Here is a 27,662-nt window from a genome sequence, read left to right as displayed (position 1 = left end):
ATGACCTGATCACTGACTACTGCCTGGCCCTGCACCTTCATCTCATAAAAGGCTTTCCCGTAGAAAAAGGTGTAATGGTGTGCTGTGTGTGTATAAAGAAAGAGAAGGGAGTCACTAGGAGATTTTGGAATGTAGTAATGACACCTTGAACACTAGTTTGTTGTTTTGTTGGTTAAGGCCAAGCGCCGAGTAAAACAAACATGCTGTAACTCTCTCCAAGCCTGTACAGAGGCGGGTGAGGGAGTGACTGAGGGTGTGAATGTGTTTTGGGAGTGTGAGTCTGCCTGTCAGCCAAGCACTGGGCGGCAAGTTGCGTAGCGGTTAGGCGCATTGGGCCAGTAACCAAAAGGTCGCTAGTGCGAATCCCAAGCAGACGATGTGAAGAATCTGCCGATGTGCCCTTGAGCAAGGCACGTAACCATATTTGCTCCTGTAAGTCGCTCTGGATTAGAGCATCTGCAAAATGACAAAAATGTAAATGATTCCCTCTGTCAGACCTGCCCGTCCCAGTCGGGCCAGAGTGGGGCGTCAGACTAAACAGTGCGCTGGCGGTCAGATCGTGTGTGAAGGCCATGTTGTGACTGCTGAGGGAAACTATTCGGCCCTACCTCATCAGGGTCTCTGAGCAGATGTTGATGTCCACTCCCACGAAGCTCACACACTCCTGCACCACCCCGTCCAGGGCTGCCTTCAGAGAGCTCTGGGACACATCGTGCTGGAAAGAGTGATGGCAGCCATTACAACATGTGTCTCTCAAACAGCTAAAGCTACAGTATGCTAGCCCCCACACCATTACCCAGCCCAAACTATCCCTCTACCCAGCCCAAACGATCCCTCTACCCAGCCCAAACTATCCCTCTACCCAGCCCAAACTATCCCTCTACCCAGCCCAAACTATCCCTCTACACAGCCAAAACTATCCCTCTACCCAGCCCAAACTATCCCTCTACCCAGCCCAAACTATCCTTCTACCCAGCCCAAACGATCCTTCTACCCAGCCCAAACTATCCTTCTACCCAGCCTAAACAATCCCTCTACCCAGCCTAAACAATCCCTCTACCCAGCCTAAACAATCCCTCTACCCAGCCTAAACAATCCCTCTACCCAGCCTAAACAATCCCTCTACCCAGCCTAAACAATCCCTCTACCCAGCCTAAACAATCCCTCTACCCGGTACAAACTATCCCTCTACCCGGTACAAACTATCCCTCTACCGGGTACAAACTATCCTTCTACCCAGCCTAAACAATCCCTCTACTCGGTACAAACTATCCCTCTACCCGGTACAAACTATCCTTCTACCCAGCCTAAACAATCCCTCTACCCGGTACAAACTATCCCTCTACCCGGTACAAACTATCCCTCTACCCGGTACAAACTATCCTTCTACCCAGCCTAAACAATCCCTCTACTCGGTACAAACTATCCCTCTACTCGGTACAAACTATCCCTCTACCCGGTACAAACTATCCCTCTACCCGGTACAAACTATCCTTCTACCCAGCCTAAACAATCCCTCTACCCGGTACAAACTATCCCTCTACCCGGTACAAACTATCCCTCTACCCGGTACAAACAATCCCTCTACCCGGTACAAACAATCCCTCTACCCAGCCCAAACAATCCCTCTACTCGGTACAAACTATCCCTCTACCCGGTACAAACTATCCCTCTACCCGGTACAACCTATCCTTCTACCCAGCCTAAACAATCCCTCTACTCGGTACAAACTATCCCTCTACCCGGTACAAACTATCCCTCTACCCGGTACAAACTATCCCTCTACCCAGCCTAAACTATCCCTCTTTCCAGCCCAAACTATCCTTCTATCCAGCCTAAACTATCCCTCTTTCCAGCCCAAACTATCCCTCTACCCAGCCCAAACTATCCCCCTACCCAGACCAAACTATCCATCTACCCAGACCAAACTATCCCTCTACCCAGACCAAACTATCCCTCTACCCAGCCTAAACTATCCCTCTTTCCAGCCCAAACTATCCTCCTACCCAGCCTAAACTATCCCTCTTTCCAGCCCAAACTATCCTTCTACCCAACCATCCATAAAACTCTTAAACATACACAAACCCCCTTTCCAAAACAGTCATCTATTCCTCACCACTACTAACACCCCAAACCCTCCCAGCCAGCCACAAACACCTCGTTAAACTCTTCATTACATTTCTCACACTCTCTGACCACTGGTTTAAGAGGTTACCACGACTATCTGACATCAATGACATCAGTGCACTCAACATAATTAAATCTTTCTCAGCGAGCCATGACTATAATCCCCTGAATATGGCAGTTCATATGGGATGTTATTGTTATCCCTCCTATCCACCAATGAGACTCAGCCATGATTACAAAAACCTGAGACATAAGGCTGTTTGGTAAGTGACCTGCTCTGTACTGTACAGTACTCAACTTTAATTAGGCCACAATCTTGAAAGGATTTAGGGACACAATATAAGCAGCCGTTTATGGCAAAATATCTTCCTGCATATCTGCCGACGTGGGGCATTGAAATAAATAAATAGAGAGAGAGAGCGAGCGAGAACGAGCGAGAGAGCGCGCGAGAGAGAGAGACGTGCAGAGAGAGAGTGGGGAGTGATGAGAGATGACGAGACGTGCAGAGAGAGAGTGGGGAGTGATGAGAGATGACGAGACGTGCAGAGAGAGAGTGGGGAGTGATGAGAGATGACGAGACGTGCAGAGAGAGAGTGGGGAGTGATGAGAGATGACGAGACGTGCAGAGAGAGAGTGGGGAGTGATGAGAGATGACGAGACGTGCAGAGAGAGAGTGGGGAGTGATGAGAGATGACGAGACGTGCAGAGAGAGAGTGGGGAGTGATGAGAGATGACGAGACGTGCAGAGAGAGAGTGGGGAGTGATGAGAGATGACGAGACGTGCAGAGAGAAAGTGGGGAGTGATGAGAGATGACGAGATGTGCAGAGAGAGAGTGGGGAGTAATGAGAGATGAAGAGACGTGCAGAGGGATGAGGAGACGTGCAGAGAGAGAGTGGGGAGTGATGAGAGATGACGAGACGTGCAGAGAGAGAGTGGGGAGTGATGAGAGATGACGAGACGTGCAGAGAGAGTGTGGGGAGTGATGAGAGATGACGAGATGTGCAGAGAGAGAGTGGGGAGTGATGAGAGACGACGAGATGTGCAGAGAGAGAGTGGGGAGTGATGAGAGATGACGAGACGTGCAGAGGGATGAGGAGACGTGCAGAGAGAGAGTGGGGAGTGATGAGAGATGACGAGACGTGCAGAGAGAGAGTGGGGAGTGATGAGAGATGACGAGACGTGCAGAGAGAGAGTGGGGAGTGATGAGAGATGACGAGACGTGCAGAGAGAGAGTGGGGAGTGATGAGAGATGACGAGACGTGCAGAGAGAGAGTGGGGAGTGATGAGAGATGACGAGATGTGCAGAGAGAGAGTGGGGAGTGATGAGAGATGACGAGACGTGCAGAGGGATGAGGAGACGTGCAGAGAGAGTGGGGAGTGATGAGAGATGACGAGACGTGCAGAGAGAGAGAGTGGGGAGTGATGAGAGATGATGAGATGTGCAGAGAGAGAGTGGGGAGTGATGAGAGATGACGAGACGTGCAGAGAGAGAGTGGGGAGTGATGAGAGATGACGAGATGTGCAGAGAGAGAGTGGGGAGTAATGAGAGATGAAGAGAAGTGCAGAGGGATGAGGAGACGTGCAGAGAGAGAGTGGGGTGTAATGAGAGATGACGAGACGTGCAGAGGGATGAGGAGACGTGCAGAGAGAGAGTGGGGAGTGATGAGAGATGACGAGACGTGCAGAGGGATGAGGAGATGTGCAGAGAGAGAGTGGGGAGTGATGAGAGATGAGACGTGCAGAGGGATGAGGAGACGTGCAGAGAGAGAGTGGGGAGTAATGAGAGATGACGAGATGTGCAGAGAGAGAGTGGGGAGTGATGAGAGATGATGAGACGTGCAGAGAGAGAGTGGGGAGTGATGAGAGATGACGAGATGTGCAGAGAGAGAGTGGGGAGTGATGAGAGATGAAGAGACGTGCAGAGGGATGAGGAGACGTGCAGAGAGAGAGTGGGGAGTGATGAGAGATGAGGAGACGTGCAGAGAGAGAGTGGGGAGTGATGAGAGATGATGAGACGTGCAGAGAGAGAGTGGGGAGTGATGAGAGATGAAGAGACGTGCAGAGGGATGAGGAGACGTGCAGAGAGAGAGTGGGGAGTGATGAGAGATGACGAGACGTGCAGAGAGAGAGAGTGGGGAGTGATGAGAGATGAAGAGACGTGCAGAGGGATGAGGAGACGTGCAGAGGCAGAGCCTGTTTTTGTTGGACAGGGTCAGGGAGTCTTCAAAGCTCTCCCACATGGGTTTTAGATTAGCAGAGGAGTTAATCCAGACAAACCTTTCACACTTCTAGGGCTGTTTAAAACGCTTTGAGGACAATACAGTGCCACTGACACGGCCTGCAACGGAAACATGCGGTCTCTCCTTCACTGCAGCCGAGGTGAGTAAGACATTTAAACGTGTTAACCCTCGCAAGGCTGCAGGCCCAGACGGCATCCCCAGCCGCGCCCTCAGAGCATGCGCAGACCAGCTGGCCGGTGTGTTTACGGACATATTCAATCAATCCCTATACCAGTCTGCTGTTCCCACATGCTTCAAGAGGGCCACCATTGTTCCTGTTCCCAAGAAAGCTAAGGTAACTGAGCTAAACGACTACCGCCCCGTAGCACTCACTTCCGTCATCATGAAGTGCTTTGAGAGACTAGTCAAGGACCATATCACCTCCACCCTACCTGACACCCTAGACCCACTCCAATTTGCTTACCGCCCAAATAGGTCCACAGACGATGCAATCTCAACCACACTGCACACTGCCCTAACCCACCTGGACAAGAGGAATACCTATGTGAGAATGCTGTTCATCGACTACAGCTCGGCATTCAACACCATAGTACCCTCCAAGCTCGTCATCAAGCTCGAGACCCTGGGTCTCGACCCCGCCCTGTGCAACTGGGTACTGGACTTCCTGACGGGCCGCCCCCAGGTGGTGAGGGTAGGCAACAACATCTCCTCCCCGCTGATCCTCAACACGGGGGCCCCACAAGGGTGCGTTCTGAGCCCTCTCCTGTACTCCCTGTTCACCCACGACTGCGTGGCCACGCACGCCTCCAACTCAATCATCAAGTTTGCGGACGACACAACAGTGGTAGGCTTGATTACCAACAACGACGAGACGGCCTACAGGGAGGAGGTGAGGGCCCTCGGAGTGTGGTGTCAGGAAAATAACCTCACACTCAACGTCAACAAAACTAAGGAGATGATTGTGGACTTCAGGAAACAGCAGAGGGAACACCCCCTATCCACATCGATGGAACAGTAGTGGAGAGGGTAGCTAGTTTTAAGTTCCTCGGCATACACATCACAGACAAACTGAATTGGTCCACTCACACTGACAGCGTCGTGAAGAAGCGCAGCAGCGCCTATTCAACCTCAGGAGGCTGAAGAAATTCGGCTTGTCACCAAAAGCACTCACAAACTTCTACAGATGCACAATCGAGAGCATCCTGGCGGGCTGTATCACCGCCTGGTACGGCAACTGCTCCGCCCTCAACCGTAAGGCTCTCCAGAGGGTAGTGAGGACTGCACAACGCATCACCGGGGGCAAACTACCTGCCCTCCAGGACACCTACACCACCCGTTGTTACAGGAAGGCCATAAAGATCATCAAGGACATCAACCACCCGAACCACTGCCTGTTCACCCCGCTATCATCCAGAAGGCGAGGTCAGTACAGGTGCATCAAAGCTGGGACCGAGAGACTGAAAAACAGCTTCTATCTCAAGGCCATCAGACTGTTAAACAGCCACCACTAACAGTGAGTGGCTGCTGCCAACACACTGTCATTGACACTGACCCAACTCCAGCCATTTTAATAATGGGAATTGATGGGAATTATGTAAATATATCACTAGCCACTTTAAACAATGCTACCTTATATAATGTTACTTACCCTACATTATTCATCTCATATGCATATGTATATACTGTACTCTACATCATCGACTGCATCCTTATGTAACACATGTATCACTAGCCACTTTAACTATGCCACTTTGTTTACTTTGTCTACACACTCATCTCATATGTATATACTGTACTCGATACCATCTACTGTATGCTGCTCTGTACCATCACTCATTCATATATCCTTATGTACATGTTCCTTATCCCCTTACACTGTGTATAAGACAGTAGTTTTGGAATTGTTAGTTAGATTACTTGTTGGTTATCACTGCATTGTCGGAACTAGAAGCACAAGCATTTCGCTACACTCGCATTTAACATCTGCTAACCATGTGTATGTGACAAATAAAATTAGATTTGATTTGACTTGAACTGAGATGGACAGAAGAAATAACATGAGGACAAAGTCCAAAAATGACAAGTGATTGAGAGCAAAGGGGGGAATAGTGGCTAGCCTGTTTGTTACCCCTAAAGTATGTACAGTAAGTGTCCATATGGAGTATGTTACCAGTGTACAAATTGTAGCAATGGCTCTCATTATTTTATACAGTGGGGACAGAAATTATTGGCACCCTACATAAAGATGAGCAATAATGACTGTATAAAATAAATCATTCAAATACTGAGCTATATTTTATGTACAATTTTATACTGATACAATTTCTCAAAAGGGATTTAACAAGTAATATATATTTTTTCTCAAAAAGGTAGTGTTCAAAATTGACGCCCTTAAAGATTCTTAGAAATCAAGTCAAATGTTTAGTATTTGGTCCCATATTCCTAACACAATGCCTACATCAAGCTTGTAACTCTACAAACTTGTTGGATGCATTTGCAGTTTGTTTTGGTTGCGTTTCAAATTATTTTGTGCCCAATAGAAATTAATGGTAAATAATGTATTGTGTATTTTGGAGTCACTTTAAATGTATAGAATATGTTTCTAAACACTTCTACATTAATGTGGATGCTATTGTGATGACAGATCATCCTGAATGAATCATTAATAAATGATGAGTTAGAAAGTTAGAGGGTCAAAAATCCTACCCCGAGAACATGCTAACCTCTCAGCATTACTAATAACAGGGGAGGTTAGCATGATATTTGACCCATTGTAACTTTCTCACTCATCATTATTCACAATAAGTTTTTAGAGTCACAAGCTTGATGTAGTCATTACCTGCTAGGAATATGGGACCAAATACTAAACTTTTCACTACTTTATTTCTAAGAATCTTTAGGGGTGTCAATCATTTTGACCCCTACCTTTTTGAGAGAAAAAAATGCTTATTTGTTAAACAAACTCTAACTCCGGGCAATTGTATTAGTATAAAACAATGTTATTTTAGCATAAAATATAGCTCTGAATTGTAATTATTCATTTTATACAGTCATTATTGCGCATCTTCATCAAGGGTGTCATTTTCAAACTCCACTGTAGCTACCGTTCACGTGTTTATACACATTTTTGGATATAATTGAAATGATATAATTTACGATTAATCTATTTTGCAAATGCTTTGGAGAGATTTATGCTTTACGAATACTGAGAATGAATAGGATAGAAATATGAATTAAATATTGACAAATATTTTTGTTCAATTTGATACTATGCAATTATGATGCAATAATTATGATGGTGAAATAATATAATTATATTTATGAGAATAGGATAATGGGAATTATTTTTTAAATGAAATGTCCTAATACTGTGAGGTTCTTTTGGACACTAATCAAGTCTTGATTAGGTTCGGAAGGGTGGTTTATGTGGGCTGAGGGGGTGACAGGACACAGGAAGCTGGAGATGACATCACATCCAGTTACTCTTCAGTCCCACAACGTCAGCTAGGCCTATTAATCTAACTGATTGAGTTGCACTTCAACAACAAGACACCAATGATAATGTCAGATCGTATTCAAATAAAATCGAATTGTATTTGTCACATGCATCGAATTTCAAATGGTGTAAACTTTAAGGTAAAATGCTTGCTTACGAGCCATTTCCAATGATGCAGAGTTAAAATAAATAAATAAATAACAATAAAATAGACTAGAATGGAGCCGCATACAGAGAGTACCAGTTCCAGATCAATGTGCAGGGTATGATGTTTTTGAGGTAAATATGTACATAAAGGCAGGGTAAAGTGACTAGGCATCGGGATAGATAATAATAAGGTATTTGAGGTAGATATGTACATGAAGGCAGGGTAATGTGACGAAGTGTGTGTGTTTGTGTTTGGTCTGTGTGTGCGTATGTAGTGTGCAGTATGTGAATGTGTATGGATTTTGTGTGAGAGTGTCAATGTACAGTCGTGGTCAAAAGTTTTGAGAATGACACATTCATTTTCACAAAGTCTGCTGCCTCAGTTTGTATGATGGCAATTTGCATATACTCCAGATTATTATGAAGAGTGATCAGATGAATTGCAATTAATTGCAAAGTCCCTTTTTGCCATGCAAATGAACTGAATCCTACAAAATATTTCCACTGCATTTCAGCCCTGCCACAAAAGGACCAGCTGACATCATGTCAGTGATTCTCTCGTTAACACAGGTGTGAGTGTTGACAAGGACAAGGCTGGAGATCACTCTGTCATGCTTATTGAGTTCGAATAACAGACTGGAAGCTTCAAAAGGAGGGGCACCACCAGTACAGAGCTTGCTCAGGAATGACAGCAGGTAGGTGTGAGTGCATCTGCACGCACAGTGAGGCGAAGACTTTTGGAGGATGGCCTGCCGTGTCAAGAAGGGCAGGAAAAAAGCCACTTCTCTCCAGGAAAAACATCAGGGACAGACTGATATTTTGCAAAAGGTACAGGGATTGGACTGCTAAGGACTGTGCTAAATCATTTTCTCTGATGAATCCCCTTTCCGATTGTTTGGGGCATCCGGAAAAAAGCTTGTCCAGATAAGACAAGGTGAGCGCTACCACCAGCCCTGTGTCATGCCAACAGTAAAGCATCCTGAGACCATTCATGTCTGGGGTTGCTTCTCAGCCAAGGGAGTTGGCTCACTCACAATCTTGCCCAAGAACACAGCCATGAATAAAGAATGGTACCAAAACATCCTCCGTGAGCAACTTCTCCCAACCATCCAGGAGCAGTTCAGTGATGAACAATGCCTTTTCCAGCATGATGGAGCACCTTTCCATAAGGCAAAAGTGATAACTAAGTGGCTCCGGGAACAAAACATTGATATTTTGGGTCCATGGCCAGGAAACTCCCCAGACCTTAATCCCATTGAGAACTTGTGGCCAATCCTCAAGAGGCAGGTGGACAAACAAAAAACCCACAAATTTTGACAAACTCCAAGCATTGATTATGCAAGAATGGGCTGCCGGCCTCCCGGGTGGCGCAGTGGTTAAGGGCGCTGTACTGCAGCGCCAGCTGTGCCATCAGAGTCCCTGGGTTCACGCCCAGGCTCTGTCGTAACCGGCCGCGACCGGGAGGTCCGTGGGGCGACGCACAATTGGCCTAGCGTCGTCCGGGTCAGGGAGGGCTTGGTCGGTAGGGATGTCCTTGTCTCATCGCGCACCAGTGACTCCTGTGGCGGGCCGGGCGCAGTGCGTGCTAACCAAGGTTGCCAGGTGCACGGTGTAACCTCCGACACATTGGTGCGGCTGGCTTCCGGGTTGGATGCGCGCTGTGTTAAGAAGCAGTACGGCTGGCTGGGTTGTGTATCGGAGGACGCATGACTTTCAACCTCCGTCTCTCCCGAGCCCGTACGGGAGTTGTAGCCTTGAGACAAGATAGTAGCTACTACAACAATTGGATACCACAAAATTGGGGAGAAAAAGGGGTAAAAAATTTAAAGAAAAAAAAAAAAAAAAAAAAAGGGCTGCCATCAGTCAGGATGTGGCCCAGAAATTAATTGACAGCATGCCGGGGTGGATTGCAGAGTTCTTGACAAAGATGGGTCAACACTGCAAATATTGACTCTTTGCATCAACTTCATGTACTTGTCAGTAAATTAATGTAAATTGACACTTATGAAAAGCTTGTAATTATACTTCAGTATTCCATCCGTCTTCTGACAAAAATATCTAAAGACACTGAGGTAGCAGATTTTGTGAAAATTAATATTTGTGTCATTCTCAAAACTTTTGGCAACGACTGTAGTGTGTGTGAGTGAGTGTGTATATATAGTCTAGTGACTGTACATAGGGTTAGTGCAAGATAGAGTCAGTAAAGATAGTTCGGGTACCATTAATTGACTATTTAGCAGCCTGGATATTTAGCAGTCTTATGGCTTGGGGGTAGAATCAGAGCCAGTTGGTTCAAGAGCTGATGATCCGGTACTGTTTGCCGGATGGTGGCAGAGTGAACAATCTATGGCTACACATCGTCATACAATGTGAAATCCATCACCTTCAGAATGGATGTGTGGTAGAAAGCAAGGCCACACTTTGAAAGGAAGAAAATTACATCTATCACTACAGGACAATACAATGAAACTAGTTTCTTAATATGTTCTCCAACTTTCCATGCCCTCACAGAGGTACTTAGGCTGTTGTGCAACCCATCTTCAATCACACGTCCCACACACACACATAACAGGTTGTCACTAGATCTACTGGTTGCAGCCAAACTGCCCCTGCATCTGCTAATCATTGTCCATCTGTCAACTGATCCCCTTCTGTATCATACACCCAGACATCCATCACAGCCTGCTGCTGCCGCTCTGGTAATCTGGGGAGGAGAGGCGGGGGAGGGGGGAGAGGTAGGGGGCCTCGTGGGTAACTGATTAATAAATAAATGTGACTGGTCAATTGTGTGAGTCAGGGACAAGGCCAAAGCCCAACCACAAGACCACTCTCAATGTTCAAAACACACCAGAGTGTAATTTAGCCACAGAGGATCAATATTTTCAAAAAATGACTGCCAGAACAGCTTCAATGCACCTTGGCACAGATTCTACAAGTAGACCGAGACCATTCCAGGAAAATGCATCCCACACACCATAACAAACTTTGTATCCCTCATTTACTCAAGTGTTTCCTTTATTTTGGTAGTTACCAGTTACCTACAGTCGGGAAGGCCGCAATTTGGGCAGCATGTGAGCCAAATATGCAGTTTGTTGTGTTGTGGCCATAGACATACAATCCAGAAGGGTTTTGGAACCTCCTGACTGTTAAACTAATGGGTACACTAGCAATGGCTGCCAGACCTGACTTGAATAGGAACTGCCATCGATGGATTATATTTATATGTTATGCTGCGGCTGTCTGTCTTGTGCAAATTTCTAAATACAATCATGGGAAAAACTTAGTTTGGAAAGCAAATGCCTACCGCTGAAAAGAGAAGACTAATCTCTCTGTAGAACCAATATTTTAAAAAAAGATATACACTGCTCAAAAAAATAAAAGGGAACACTAAAATAACACATCCTAGATCTGAATGAATGAAATATTTGTATTAAATACTTTTTTCTTTACATAGTTGAATGTGCTGACAACAAAAATCACACAAAAATGATCAATGGATCAAAGTTATCAACCCATGGAGGTTCTGGATTTGGAGTCACACTCAAAATAAAAGTGGAAAACCACACTACAGGCTGATTCAACTTTGATGTAATGTCCTTAAAACAAGTCAAAATGAGGCTCAGTAGTGTGTGTGGCCTCCACGTGCCTGTATGACCTCCCTACAACACCTGGGCATGCTCCTGATGAGGTGGCGGATGGTCTCCTGAGGGATCTCCTCCCAGACCTGGACTAAAGCATCCGCCAACTCCTGGACAGAGCGAGACATGATGTCCCAGATGTGCTCAATTGGATTCAGGTCTGGGGAACGGACGGGCAAGTCCATAGCATCAATGCCTTCCTCTTGCAGGAACTGCTGACACACTCCAGCCACATGAGGTCTAGCATTGTCTTGCATTAGGAGGAACCCAGGGCCAACCGCACCAGCACATGGTCTCACAAGGGGTCTGAGGATCTCATCTCGGTACCTAATGGCAGTCAGGCTACCTCTGGCGAGCACATGGAGGGCTGTGCGGCCCCCCAAAGAAATGCCACCCAACACCATGACTGACCCACCGCCAAACCGGTCATGCTGGATGTTGCAGGCAGCAGAACGTTCTCCACGGCGTCTCCAGACTCTGTCACGTCTGTCACATGTGCTCAGTGTGAACCTGCTTTCATCTGTGAAGAGCACAGGGCACCAGTGGCGAATTTGCCAATCTTGGTGTTCTCTGGCAAATGCCAAACGTCCTGCACGGTGTTGGGCTGTAAGCACAACCCCCACCTGTGGACGTCGGGCCCTCATACCACCCTCATGGAGTCTGTTTCTGACCGTTTGAGCAGACACATGCACATTTGTGGCCTGCTGGAGGTCATTTTGCAGGGCTCTGGCAGTAATCCTCCTGCTCCTCCTTGCACAAAGGTGGAGGTAGCGGTCCTGCTGCTGGGTTGTTGCCCTCCTACGGCCTCCTCCACGTCTCCTGATAGGGCCTCCATGCTCTGGAAACTACGCTGACAGACACAGCAAACCTTCTTGCCACAGCTCGCATTGATGTGCCATCCTGGATGAGCTGCACTACCTGAGCCACTTGTGTGGGTTGTAGACTCCGTCCCATGCTACCACTAGTGTGAAACCACTGCCAGCATTCAAAAGTGACCAAAAAGCAGATTTTTTAAATGGAAAATCTACATAGGCGTACAGAGGCCCCTTATCAGCAACCATCACACTCCTGCATTCCAATGGCACGTTGTGTTAGCTAACAGTGAAGAGGCGACTCCAGGGTGTTGTTCTTCCAAGTTGCAAAAAAAACCAAACATCTCAGACTGGCCAATAAAAAGAAAAGTTTAAGAAAAAAAACACTGGAAAGGGGAACTCTGCCTCGAAAGCCAGCATCCGGGAGTCGCCTCTTCACGGAGTTGCCTCTTCACTGTTGACGTTGAGACTGGTGTTTTAACTTCTTCGAGATAGGGGGCGCTCTTTTAATTTTTGGATAAAAAACGTTCCCGTTTTAAACAAGATATTTTGACACGAAAAGATGCTCGACTACGCATGTAATTGACAGCTTTGGAAAGAAAAAAACTCTGACGTTTCCAAAACTGCAAAGATATGATCTGTGAGTGCCCCAGAACTAATGCTACAGGTGAAACCAAGATGAAATTTCATACAGGAAATGGTCCAGATTTTGAATGACCTGTGTTCCAATGTCTCCTCATATGGCTGTGAATGCGCCAGGAATGAGCCTGCACTTTCTGTCCTTTCCCCAAGGTGTCTGCAGCATTGTGACATATTTGTAGGCACATCATTGGAAGATTGACCATAAGAGACTACATTTACCAGGTGTCCGCCCGGTGTCCTCCGTCAAAATTATTGCGTAATCTCCAGGTCCATGCGCGTTCCATTTTCTTCAGAGGAGAAACCAAACTGCCACTAATGATTTATCATCGATAGATATGTGAAAAACACCTTGAGGATTGATTCTAAACAACGTTTGCCATGTTTCTGTCGATATTATGGAGTTAATTTGGAAAAAAGTTCACGTTGTAATGACTTAATTTTCTTTTTTTTTCTTACCCAAACGTGATGAAAAAAACGGAGCGATTTGTCCTACACAAATAATCTTTTTGGAAAAACTGAACATTTGCTACCTAACTGAGAGTCTCCTCATTGAAAACATCTGAAGTTCTTCAAAGGTAAATGATTTTTATTTGAATGCTTTTCTTGTTTTTGTGAAAATGTTGCATGCTGAATGCTAAGGTTAAATGCTATGCTAGGCTATCAATGCTCTTACACAAATGCTTGTTTAGCTATGGTTCAAAAGCATATTTTGAAAATCTGAGATGACAGTGTTGTTAACAAAAGGCTAAGCTTGAGAGCTAATATATTTATTTCATGAATAGTTAAAGTTGCGTTATGGTAATGAGCTTGAGGCTATAAATAGGATCCCGGGTACGGGATTGCTCGTCGCAACAGGTTAATGAAGCTGCCAGTTGACGACTTGTGAGGCTTCTATTTCTCAAACTAGACACTCTAATGTACTTGTCCTCTTGCTCAGTTGTGCACCAGGACCTCCCACTCCTCTTTCTATTCTGGTTAGAGACAGTTTCCGCTGTTCTGTGAAGGGAGTAGTATACAGCGTTGTATGAGATCTTCAGTTTGGAATATCCTTTATTTCTCAGAACAAGAACAGACCGACAAGTTCCAGAAGAAAGATCTTTGTTTCTGGCCATTTTGAGCCTGTAATCGAACCCACAAAATCCTGATGCTCCAGATACTCAACTAGTCTAAAGAATGCCAGTTTTATTGCTTCTTTAAAATCAGGAAAACAGTTTTCAGCTGTGCTAACATAATTGCAAAAGACTGATGAGACCAGTCTCAGGGTTTTCTAATGATCAATTAGTCTTTAAAAATGATATACTTGGATTAGCTAACATAACGTGCCATTGTGTTAGCTAACACAACGTGCTATTGGAACATAGGAGTGATGGTTGCTGATAAGGGGCCTCTGTACACCTATGTAGATATTCCATAGCCAGATACAATAGTCATTTACAACATTAACAATGTCTACACTGTATTTCTGATCAATTTGATGTTATTTTAATTAACAAAAAAAATGTGCTTTTCTTTCAAATACAAGGACATTTTTAAGTGACCCCAAACTTTTGAATGGTAGTGTATATGGGTCATGGTCTGGGGCTGTTGGGGTAACTGAGGGTTCGGTGTAGGCCCCTTAGTTTCAGTGATTGGAAATCTTAACGCTACAGCATACTGTATAATAGCATAATGACATTCTAGACCATTCTGTGCTTCCAACTTTGCGGCAACAGTTTGGGGAAGGCCCTTTCCTGTTTCAGCATGCCAATGCCCCCCGCACAAAGTGAGATTCATACAGAAATGGTTTGTTGAGATCAGTGTGGAAGAACTTGACCGGCCTGCACAGAGCCCTGACCTCAACCCCATCGAACACTTTTGGAACGCAGACACACGAGCCAGGTCTAATCGCCCAACATGCTCTTGTGACTGAATGGTAGCAAGTCCCTGCAGCAATGTTCCAACATCTAGTAGAAAGCTATAAAAGAAGCAAAGCCCCGGGGCCTATGATTTCTTAATCCGGCCCTGGGCCCACCTGTGTGTGTGTGTCTTTTTATGTGCCAGAGTTCATTCAGGAATTCACACAGTAAGGCCCAGTAGTGGAGCCACAGGAGCCCAGAGAGAAGAGACCCAGGGGTAAGGGAGGGAGGGAGGAGTAGGAGGCTCTGATTTAAGGCCCTGCAGTGGCAGCCTAACACTAGGGTTTAGCAGCACACTGATACTTCCAACAGCTGGTTCAGGATTACCTACTTCACTACACTACAGACCAGGGACAGGATGGAAGACAGTCATATTGACATGGTTACCTTGTACACTACACTACACTACAGACCAGGGACAGGATGGAAGATAGTCATATTGACATGGTTACCGAAACTGAAGTATTGCACTCAAAACATAGAAAGCAACAATTGTGTGGCACAAAAATTAAATAAAAACAGGTGACATTGGACTTTGTACGGTAGCAAAAGTATTACGAATCACACAAGCACAGTATGGCGACTGCACAACTGGCAGCATCAAAGGACTAGTCCCTTGATCAATGACTTGAATCTGTTTGATGGAGGGTGTTTGTCTTAGGTTACATTACAACACACCTTGATCAGAGAGGTTTGGCTGTGACCTCTGAGTCACCCATTAAACAGAGAAAGAGAGAGTTACGACACCATGAAGAGAGAGAGAGAGAGGTGGGAAAGATGAGCTCATAGAAATAAGAATGAATAGAACATACTTGGAAGCTCTAACCCTGGCAATTCAGATTGTAAATCACAGCTAGCCTGATACATTGTTTGCTGCCTCCATTCGGGATGCATTGTTTCAGTTTCAATGACTTAATAAATTACTCAATATTCTGGACAAAAACAGACAAATGTAACTAAGGCTGGGAATGTCAATACAATCAAACTAGCAAGGGCAATGATTACAAGTATGTCATACCATAGCTAATAGGCTAGCATATCTATTTACGTAGCAAGCTAAAAACATGGAGCCTAACGTTAGCTGGATAGCTAGCTAGATAGCTGCTAGGAAGATGTCATGTCATTGAAGGAGTGGGTAAGTGATTGACCTTTTCCCCTCAGTTTTTCGGTAGCTATACACAGCTCATTTGGTTAGCTAGCAAGAACTTCAACAACTGTTATCCAGTTAGCATATCTCTTGCGTTCGCAAAATCACTTCTCCGATTTCAGAGCACTCTTGTCTGAGTATGCCAGAGCGCCGAACAACTGATGAATTTACGAATGCGCAACACCTGCTGAATATGACCAGTGTCCGTAAAAGTAGGCAAAAAGTAGTCAACTAGTTAGTCAAGAACGCTCCAGATAACATTTAAAACAGCCTAACCAGCTCTGATGCGGCGTGTAAAATGGTCAGAGTGAGGTGTTCTCTCATTTGTGTCTGGAAGTAGCAAGCTAGCCAGCCAACTTAAGCTTGGGTACTTGGTTGGGACAAACATGCATTGGCAGGCAGGCTGCATAAGGACGTGGAGGTTATAATTCCCCATCGTTTATCAGTGCAATTTTGATGGCCAATACGCTGAAAAAGTTTGAGAGGTTTTATCTATTGTTCCTTAGTTAGACTTAAGCTCATCTTGCTTAGATGTTGATCATGTTGTTGTCCAAATATTTTTTATTTTATTTGTCACATACACATGGATAGCAGATGTTAATGCGAGTGTAGCGAAATGCTTGTGCTTCTCGTTCCGACAATGCAGTAATAACCAACGAGTAATCTAACCTAACAATTTCACAACAACTACCTTATGTGTAAAGGGATTTAGAATATGTACATAAAAATATATGAATGAGTGATGGTACAGAACGGCATAGGCAAGATGCAGTAGATGGAATAGAGTACAGTATATACAGTGCCTTGCGAAAGTATTCAGCCCCCTTGAACTTTGACCTTTTGCCACATTTCAGGCTTCAAACATAAAGATATAAAACTGTATTTTTTTGTGAAGAATCAACAAGTGGGACACAATCATGAAGTGGAACGACATTTATTGGATATTTCAAACGTTTTTAACAAATCAAAAACGGAAAAATTGGGCGTGCAAAATTATTCAGCCCCTTTACTTTCAGTGCAGCAAACTCTCTCCAGAAGTTCAGTGAGGATCTCTGAATGATCCAATGTTGACCTAAATGACTAATGATGATAAATACAATCCACCTGTGTGTAATCAAGTCTCCGTATAAATGCACCTGCACTGCTCTCCATCCAACCTCACTAAGCTCAGGCTGTTTTGCAAGGAGGAATGGGAAAAAATTTCAGTCTCTCGATGTGCAAAACTGATAGACATACCCCAAGCGACTTACAGCTGTAATCGCAGCAAAAGGTGGCGCTACAAAGTATTAACTTAAGGGGGCTGAATAATTTTGCACGCCCAATTTTTCCGTTTTTGATTTGTTAAAAAAGTTTGAAATATCCAATAAATGTCGTTCCACTTCATGATTGTGTCCCACTTGTTGTTGATTCTTCACAAAAAAATAAAGTTTTATATTTTTATGTTTGAAGCCTGAAATGTGGCAAAAGGTCGCAAAGTTCAAGGGGGCCGAATACTTTCGCAAGGCACTGTACATATGAGATGAGTAATGTTGGGTATGTAAACATTATATTAAGTGGCATTGTTTAAAGTGGCTAGTGCTACATTTTTTCCATTAATTTTTCCATTATTGAAGTGGCTGGAGTTGAGTCAGTATGTTGGCAGCAGCCACTCAATGTTATAGTGGGGGCTGATTAACAGTCTGATGGCCTTGAGATAGATGTTTTTCAGTCTCTCGGTCCCTACTTCGATGCACCTGTACTGACCTCGCCGTGGGTGAACAGGGAGTACAGGAGAGGGCTCAGAACGCACCCTTGTGGGGCCCCAGTGTTGAGGATCAGCAGGGTGGAGATGTTGTTACCTACCCTCACCACCTGGGGGCGGCCCATCAGAAAGTCCAGTACCCAGTTGCACAGTGCGGGGTCGAGACCCAGGCTCTCGAGCTTGATGACGAGTTTGGAGTGTTAAATGCTGAGCTGTATTCGATGAACAGCATTCTCACATAGGTATTCCTCTTGTCCAGATGGGTTAGGGCAGTGTGCAGTGTGGTTGCGATTGTGTCGTCTGTGGACCTATTGGGGCGGTAAGCAAATTGGAGTGGGTCTAGGGTGTCAGGTAGGGTGGCGGTAATAAGGTCCTTCATGCACTTCATGATGACGGAAGTGAGTGCTACGGGGCGGTAGTCATTTAGTTCAGTTACCTTAGCTTTCTTGGGAACAGGAACAATGGTGGCCCTCTTGAAGCATGTGGGAACAGCAAACTGGGATAATGATTGATTGAACATGTCCGAAAACACACCAGCCAGCTGGTCTGCGCATGCTCTGAGGACGCGGCTGGGGATGCCGTCTGGGCCTGCAGCCTTGCGAGGGTAGCCTAGTGGTTACAGCGTTGGACTAGTAACCGGAAGGTTGCAAGTTCAAATCCCCGAGCTGACAAGGTACAAATCTGTCGTTCTGCCCCTGAACAGGCAGTTAACCCACTGTTCCTAGGCCGTCATTGAAAATAAGAATTTGTTCTTAACCTGTTAGAACTCTAGGGGCAGTATTTCATTTTTGGATAAAAAGACGTGCCCGTTTTTAGCGCGATATTTTGTCACGAAAAGATGCTCGACTATGCTTGGAATTGATAGTTTTGGAAAGAAGACACTCTGACGTTTCCAGAACTGCAAAGATTTTCACTGTGAGTGCCATAGAACAAAATCTACAGGCAAAACCAAGATGTTTGAGTGACCAGGAAATCAACAGGATTTTTGAACGCACGTTTTCCATGATCTCCTTATATGGCTGTGAATGGCACAGGAATCAACGGACACTTCCTATCGTTTCCCCCAGGTGTCTGCAGCATTGTGACGTATTTGTAGGCATATCATTGGAAGATTGGCCATAAGAGCCTACAATTACCAAGTGTCCCGCATGGTGTCTGCGTGGAAATTGGTGCGCAAAAGTCAGGTCCCAGTATTTTTCCATCCGAATCAGAGAAGAATGCACGTGTCTAGGACTGGCATTTCAATGAAGAGATATATGACCAAACACCTTGAGGATTGATTCAAACAACGTTTTCCATGTTTCAGTCGATATTATGGAGTTAATTCGGAAAAAAGTTCGACGTTTAGGTGACTGAATTTTCGGTTAGTTTCGGTAGCCAAATGCATAGTAACAAAACGAACGTTGTGTCCTACACAAGCATCTTTCAGGAAAAACTGGACATCTGCTATGTAACTGAGAGTCTCCTCATTGAAACATCTGAAGTTCTTCAAAGGTAAATTATTTTATTTGATCCCTTTGCTGGTTTTTGTGAATGTTGCGTGCTAAATGCTAACGCTAAATGCTAACTAGCTATCACCACTCTTACACAAATTATTGATTTTCTCTGGTTCTAAAGCATATTTTGAAAATCTGAGACGACAGGATTGTTAAGAAAAGGATAAGCTTGAGGACAGGCATATTTATTTCATTTATTTTGCAATTTTCAGAAATCGCTAATGTTGCGTTATGGTAATGAGCTTGAGGCTGTAGTCACAATCCCGGATCCGGGATGGGGCGGCCTAACAGGTTAACTGACTTGCCTAGTAAAATAAAGGTTAAATTAAATTAGTTAAAAAAAAAAAAAAGTTAACACGTTTAAATGTTTTACTCACGTCAGCTGCAGTGAAGGAGTCCACAGATTTGGTAGCGGGCCGTGTCAGTGGCACTGTATTGTCCTCAAAGCGAGCAAAGAAGTTGCTTAGTCTGTCTGGGAGCAAGACATCCTGGTCCGCGACAGGGCTGGTTTTCTTTTTGTAATCCGTGATTGACTGTAGACCCTGCCACATACCTCTTGTGTCTGAGCCGTTTAATTGCAACTCTACTTTGTCTCTATACTGACACCTAGCTTGTTTGATTGCCTTGGAGGGAATAGCTACACTGTTTGAATTCGGTCATGTTTCCGGTCACCTTGCCCTGGTTAAAAGCAGTGGTTCGCGCTTTTAGTTTCGCGCGAATGCTGCCATCAATCCACAGTTTCTGGTTTGGGAATGTTTTAATAGTTACTGTGGGTACGACATCACCGATGCACTTATAATAAACTCGCTCACCGAATCAGCGTATTCGTCAATGTTGTTGTTTGACGCAATGCGGAAAATATCCCAATCCACGTGATCGAAGCAATCTTGAAGCGTGGAATCAGATTGGTCGGACCAGCGTTGAACAGACCAGAGCGCGGGAGCTTCCTGTTTTAGTCTCTGTCTATTGGCTGGGAGCAACAAAATGGAGTCATGGTCAGCTTTTCCGAAAGGAGGGTGGGGGAGGGCCTTATATACGTTGCAGAAGTTAATAACAATGATCCAGGGTTTTACCAGCCCTGGTAGCACAATCGATATGCTGATAGAATTTAGGGAGTCTTGTTTTCAGATTAGCCTTGTTAAAATCCCCAGCTACAATGAATGCAGCCTCAGGATATGTGGTTTCCAGTTTACATCGAGTCAAATAAAGTTTGTTCAGGGCCATCGATGTGTCTAGCTAGCTAGACCGTGGGAAAACTACTGCTTGCTATTGCGCCTGTTGGCCTTCAAAAAGGCAGAAGTTTCCATGAGTTTTTGTAAAAACGGTTTGGGAAAGTAATAATTTGTAGAGTGGCTCCATTTTCCCTCAGCATGCCTTTATTCACTATTCTGAATACAGTACCAGTCAAAAGTTTGGACACACCTACTCATTCCAAGGTTTTTCTTTACTTCTATGAAATAACACATATGGAATCATTTAGTAACCAAAAAAAAAGTGTTAAACAAATCAAAAATATATTTGTATTTGGGATTCTTCAAAGTAGCCACCCTTTGCCTTGATGACAGCTTTGCACACTCTTGGCATTCTCTCAACCAGCTTCATGATGTAGTCACCTGGAATGCTAATTGAAATGCAGGTGTGCCTTGTTAAAAGTTCATTTGTGGAATTTCTTTCCTTCTTAATGCATTTGAGCCAATCAGTTGTGTTGTGACAAGGTAGGTTTGCTTTACAGAAGATAGCCCTATTTGGTAAAAGACCAAGTCCATATTGTGACAAGAACAGATTAAATAAGCAAAGAGAAACGACAGTCCATCAATAATTTAAGATAAGGTCAGTCAATCCGGAAAATGTAAAGAATTTAGAACATTTCTTCAAGTGCAGTCGCAAAAACCCATCAAGCGCTTTGATAAAACTGGCTCTCATGAGGACCGCCACAGGAAAGGAAGACCAGGAGTTACCTCTGCTGCAGAGGATAAGTTCATTAGTGTCACCAGCCTCAGAAATTGCAGCCCAAATAAATGCTTCAGAGTTCAAGTAACAGACACATCAACATCAAATGTTCAGAGGACACTGTGTTAATCAGGCCTTCATGGTCAAATTGCTGCAAAGGACACCATTAAGAAGAAGAGACTTGCTTGGGCCAAGAAACATGAGCTACGGACATTAGACCGGTGGAAATTGAAATTTTAGTTCCAACCGCTGTGTCTTTGTGAGACCCAGAGTAGGTGAAAAGATGATCTCGGCATGTGTGGTTCCCACCGTGAAGCCGAAGCATGGAAGAGGAGGTGTGATGGTGCTTTTCTTGTGTCACTGTCTGTGATTTATTTAGAATTGAAGGCACACTTAATCAGCATGGTTACCACAGCATTCTGCAGCGATAAGCCATTCCATCTGGTTTGCGCTTAGTGGGACTATCATTTGTTTTTCAATAGGACAATGACAATACACACCTCCAGGCTGTGTAAGGGCTGTTTGACCAATGCAGAGAGTGATTGAGTGCTAAACCAGATGACCTGGCCTCCACAATCACCTGACCTTAACCCAATTGAGATGGTTTGGGATGAGTCAGACAGCAGAGGGAAGGAAAAGCAGCCAACAAGTGCTCAGCATATGTGTGAACGCCTTGGAAAAGCATCCCAGGTGAAGTGTGCAAAGCTGTAAAGGCAAAGGGTGGCTACTTTGAAGAATCTCAAATATGAAATATATATATTTTTTGGTTACTACATGATTCCATGTGTTATTTCATAGGTTTGATGTCTTCACTATTATTCTACAATGTAGAAAATAGTTTTTTAAAAATAGAGAAAAACCCTTGAATGAGTAGCTGTGTCCAAACTTTTAACTGGTACTGTATGAAGAAGAGAAATACTGGATATTTTTAACTCTTACTACGGCGGTGATTTGACAAAATTACAATTATGGCCTTGCATTGGACGTCCTTTCTTGGTCTTCCCCCTCTCCGGTCTTGGTCTCCCCCCTCTCTGGTCTTGGTCTTTAAATTCGGTCTCAAACACAACACTGGTTAATACACTTCATTTGTATATTTATGGGAGACAGAACAGCTAGCAACATACAGAGATGGCCCCACCCATACCTCTACCATAACACACAGGCGAGAGGGGGAGGAGAGGAGCAGTGTGGTGTCCTACACCCTCAAGCGGGGGACAAAGAGGGGGATCAGGTGATCTAAAAAAATAGATATTTTTGGTGAAAGGGCCTACTATTAGCATTTCCCCCTGAAAACGCTTACTGCCTGGCCCCGTTTGCCATGTAACTCGATCACTAGCTGAACAAACAGCACCTTGTAAACCGATAACAACATGTGAGCAAATCGCCCCCTTTGTGTCAGCACTAACACGTTTTCTAAACAGCCAGGGAGCATGCTCTTTCCACTGGTCCTGAGAGGGCAGTAAGAGAAGTAGGGAAAGCTGGGACCTCTCCTCCTGAGGCAGTGTGACAGAGCTGGAGCCTGTATATTACACTCCTACAACTGGTAACTCTGCACACTGGCTTCAGGCAGGCAGGAAGGGGGACTCTGTGGACCTCATTGTTCTTTACCTGAAGAATCCACATGAGGAAGAAGGTAAAGATGGAGTGGGGTTGGAGACCATCTAAAAATATTTGTATTTTCTAAAGGGAAAATCAAATGCAAAGAGTTCCACATACTGTACTACATATGGAGGGGAAGTAAATTATACCCTTTGACTCAGTAATATTGAAGTCAATATCTTCTCTGTCACTTCTACATCTTCTAGTGAACTTCTACAGTATATTGCATGAGTCTAGGTCTGGCTGTGGGTGCTTGGTCGAGTGTTAATACACATAGCTTGTATTTTCTGTCCCCTGTACATAGCAGGTGTTGATGTTTTAATGCGCTGCTCCCAGACCTGTGTTTGTTGGGTGATGGCAGGCCTGCTAATGACTGCCCAGGGGTTCTGGAGGGTTACGGGGACTGAGGGCTACTGCAGCCTAATGGAAGGATGAGTTGTGGTGATGAGAGCCCTGACACACTGGGGCAGGAGAAATTAAAGAAAGCAAAATGAAAGCGAGAGGAGAGAAAGAGAGAGCAAAGTGTAGAAATAAGAGAGCAGAAAGAAAGTAAAAGGGGGAAAGAAAAAGAGAAAATAAAGAGGGAAAGTATGGAAGGAGGGACAGAGAAAACAGAAAAAGGAGAGAAAGAAATCGTAGGAAGGAGAGGAGTCCCACTGGGCCATGTGACAGGGTGATTGACAGCTGCCAGGAGGGGGGCCAGCATGTGTGGAGTGACCTGACCAAGGAGGACAGACAGACAGCAGAGCAGAGTGACTGTCCAGAAAGGCAGGAAGCGTGTGGGATTACAGAGTAAACTAGCAGCGTCACCGTGTTTGTCTAACTCCACAGTCCACTGGATAACACCACCACTGTCACTCACTTCCATTGGTACTGGCATTGCCACTGCCCGTAACTCATCACGTCATTCTTGCTCATCCATCATAACCCCACCAACCCCCCTAACATACTTTATGACCTGTGGGTCGGATATCACTGGGATTTGGTTCATATGATGTTTTTCTGTCCTCTGCCATTCGCACAACATTAGTCGTGGTTTTTACACTGCGGCAGTGGTGACATTAAACCTTCAGCACGAGGTCCTGGGAGAGAGAAACAATGAGCGTGTGGAGCACTCAAGCCAAGGTCTTTTTCTCTAGCTTGTCTACACTCCTACTCTTCCCCTAGTGGCATAGGTGAAACGCTGCTGTTTAGCTGAACTTTTCAGCCACATGCAGTTTTGGGACTAAAATTAACTTTCCAAACATGAATATTCTGTAGCAAAGCCTGAGAAGACAGATTTATGACACCGCATCATTTCTGGTGAGTATTTCAGGAACATAGAGAGAACAGAGAGAGCTGGGAAGCACCTGTAATGTCACACCGGTCTGAAGAGTCTTTTCACACAAGAACAGCACCTCCTGTTTGACTCTGCTAAACATGTTCTCACATTCCTGCTGTAACCTTAGAGAGGTGAGACACGTGAGCAGGGTTGTGGAATGCACTATGCAGGTGTGGACAAACACACCAACAACCCTCACACAATATTATAGTGGAAGTGCTACTTAAACAACATTTGAAAATAAAGACATAAAACTATTAAAAAAACATTAATGTTGTGGTATTCAAATTAAAAAAGGTAGTATAAATTATGAGTTCCTCACAAAAATACGACAAAGAGATATTGTGTATATGTTTCCCATTAATGAGTCTAACCCTTGGCTTGTGTTGCTTAACCATGGCTGAGGATGAGGTGTAGGTGTGTATGGAGGGAAGGTTCTCACAGTCCCAGCGCGGGCGTGGATGAGAGGACACCTTTAAAACGTTCCCCTCCAGCCAGGTTCAGCCTCAGAACAGGAATGCACACTCATTAGGAACCCATCAATCACAACAGCCTAGGAACTATTTTTAACACTGGCCCAGGGGCACTGGAGGAGTCGTTTACAGGGGGCGCGGGCAAATTTATGATGCGGGACGCCCCTACTGAGCGTATTATCGCTGGCACGCCGGGTAAAAACACCCTCTCCGGCTCGGTGAAGGAGGGAACGGGAGAACACAGTACTGGTGAAACAGAGGGATGGATGGGAGTGATACAGTACACCCCACCCAAACAAGGAGCAAAACAACAACAAGATGCCCAGATGACCTCAGAGAAAGTGTATTAAAGTATTGTGTCTTTAAGGCCTGAGTTCCATCCCAGAGTGTATGACCTTACATGTCCAGTTTGTTTGTGTAACAGAGTAGTGGTGTCGGAGTGGAGCGAGTAAGAAGAGGCTAGGAGGTTCTGCTCCATAAAACACACATTCACATCATTCAAAGTCAAAGGCAGGCAGGCAGGCAGGCAGGCAGGCACGCTGTGGGCTGCAGCAGCAGGGCAGACGTGTGTGTGTGTGTGTGTGTGTGTGTGTGTGTCTGTCAGCACAGGCAGAGCATAGGGCCCTCACAGCTTTCCACTCACTTTAATGTGTCACTGAGAAAGCCTATGGAGCGTATCTCCTTCTGCCTCCCCCTCCTCCCTCTGTCCCCACCCCCCTACCTCTGTCCTCACCCCCTCCTCCCTCTGTTGTCACCCCCCCCCACCTCTCCTCCTCCCCCCCCACCTCTCCTCCCCGTCCTCACTCCCCCCCACCTCTCCTCACCCCCCCTTCCCCTGCCCCCCTCCTCCCTCCACTCTCCCCCTGTCCTCACCCCCTTCTTCCTCTGTCCTCACCCCGTCCTCCCTCTGTCCTCACCCAGTCCTCCCTCATCTCCTCCTCCCTCTACCTCACCCCCCCTCCCTCTGTTCTAACCCCCTCAAGCCCCCAGGCTGTGCAAGCAGTACCCCCCCACACACCTTCTTTCTCTACCCCTCTGATCCTCTCCTCAGACTCCAAGCCCAGCACTTGGAATCAATCAGAGGTGTTCAAACATTGCCTTATCTATAATTGAATAAGCAGTGAGTTTACTGGCACCTCACCGTGCCCTCCCACACCCGCACACAGAGTGAATGGTCGAGAGACTGACAGCTGAGCCCAGCGACGGCCGCTTGCGATGTTAGCCATGAAGACACAACACCAGAAAACCAATTACGCCATTGACAGACTGTGGTTAGTTTGGGAAGAATTTGGGGTGTTTTTTTTACACTTATGACCCCCCCCCCCGCCCCCATGAAAGCATAAACACTGCCAGGACAAGGGTAAAAAAGGCAGTACCCCCTCCTCACCATACTACTTCCAACTTACCCAAAACCCACAACTCCCACCCCTCACCCCAGCCCCCATACCACGGCGGTGTGGAGAGGTGGGATTAGATTCAGGTGCGAGGTCCTGTTTGGGTTGGACGGGCCCCAGTCCAGAACAAAGTGTTTCTGTCTACACTCAGCCCAGTTAACAGCTTATTATGAGACGATGCCATTCCGAGATGTCAATCAGTCGGCGGGGTCACGACAGACAGAGGGAGACCCCGCTTCGCTGGTCTAACCAGCTGCAGGCTCTGAAAACATATTTCTCTCAGAGTTGGAGAGACACAAAAGATGTTTAAACGAGATCCCTTTACATGGCCCCTCCCCCCCAACCCCACTATGGCCTCATGGTAACCAGAGCCAGGTATTCTCCGGCAAACATTAAAGCCCCCAATCAAATAGGAGAGAGCGAGAGAATGTCAGAATAGTAGATAGGGTTCTGAAAGAGGCGATTGCGGAGGCGCTGACTGACGTGGAGCTGTAATGGTGGTCAGTGACTAACTGGTATCACTGACTGACACGCATTCATGAAGCCTATCACTTAAGGTCTGACAACTGCCTTACAACCGTACAGGAGCCAGAACGGCAGTTTCTACTGAGGCCCTTAGGGTAGTGATTGTATGGCCTATAATGAGGGCTACCACTGAAAATGTTTTCGTCCTGACTGACTGACAGCCTCTAGGTACCATGTGTCTTAAATATATACAGCCAATGTGTTACAGCCAGGCAGTGTTGAGTTTATGGAAAGTGTGTGATATATATATATGTGCATGCATGCGCCTGTGTGTGTGTGTGTGTATCAATAAACAGTCGTAAATCAGAAGGCAAAGCATCATGACAGTGAGGAGATGGTTTGATGTTATTGTAACAGCCTTGATGAACAGCCCTGAGCCCTGTGCTATTCGGGTGAGGGCTATGTGAGAAAGCCTGCCAATAAACACCTGCCAACAGAGCGGTCTGTCCTCCTCTTCCTCCTATCACACCTCTCAGTGGAGACACACTCCCATTCTGCCACAGGGCACTACTAGTAGAGCATGCGGTGAGAGAACACACACACACACACACACACACACACACACACACACACACACACACACACACACACACACACACACACACACACACACACACACACACACACACACACACACACACACACACTTACTTCACTACTCAGAAAGATCGGTTGTTATGTAGCCCAACAACAAATTCTGCATTTCCCTGAATTCCCTCACATACATGAATAAAGCTGGAATCCTGAATGGTGAAAGAGTCACGTCCATTAGTGATAGTACAGCAACAAGTTACTACAAACAAACACTTTTCCCCCTCTGACATTATTGTCCTCGGGTTCGAGGAGCAAAATATGTACTGGTGGTTTATCATGCTGTGCGACGCACCTCGGTAACAAAAACAACCGTTGTTATAGGAAAGCTATAGTATGAAAACAATTATATTCTCCATATTGCCTCGCATACTGTACAGTGCTGTCCAAATTGTAAATCCCATTGAAAAACAATGAAGTGGGTTTT

At 45.4% G+C, this 27,662-nt stretch overlaps 1 protein-coding gene across 1 annotated transcript in view; it reads right to left on the bottom strand.

The window, feature by feature from the left end:
- The window catches only part of srbd1 (S1 RNA binding domain 1), a 100,121-nt gene that overhangs the window by 17,132 nt on the left and 55,327 nt on the right, over positions 1 to 27,662 (bottom strand). The window contains 1 exon segment of the mRNA XM_052477979.1: positions 609 to 715. Coding sequence (XP_052333939.1) covers positions 609 to 715 — 107 coding nt within the window.

The sequence above is a fragment of the Oncorhynchus keta genome, chromosome 24 (assembly GCF_023373465.1).
Source record: "Oncorhynchus keta strain PuntledgeMale-10-30-2019 chromosome 24, Oket_V2, whole genome shotgun sequence".
NCBI classification, from domain to species: Eukaryota; Metazoa; Chordata; class Actinopteri; order Salmoniformes; family Salmonidae; genus Oncorhynchus; species Oncorhynchus keta.
This window is presented reverse-complemented; position numbering and strand designations above follow the sequence as displayed.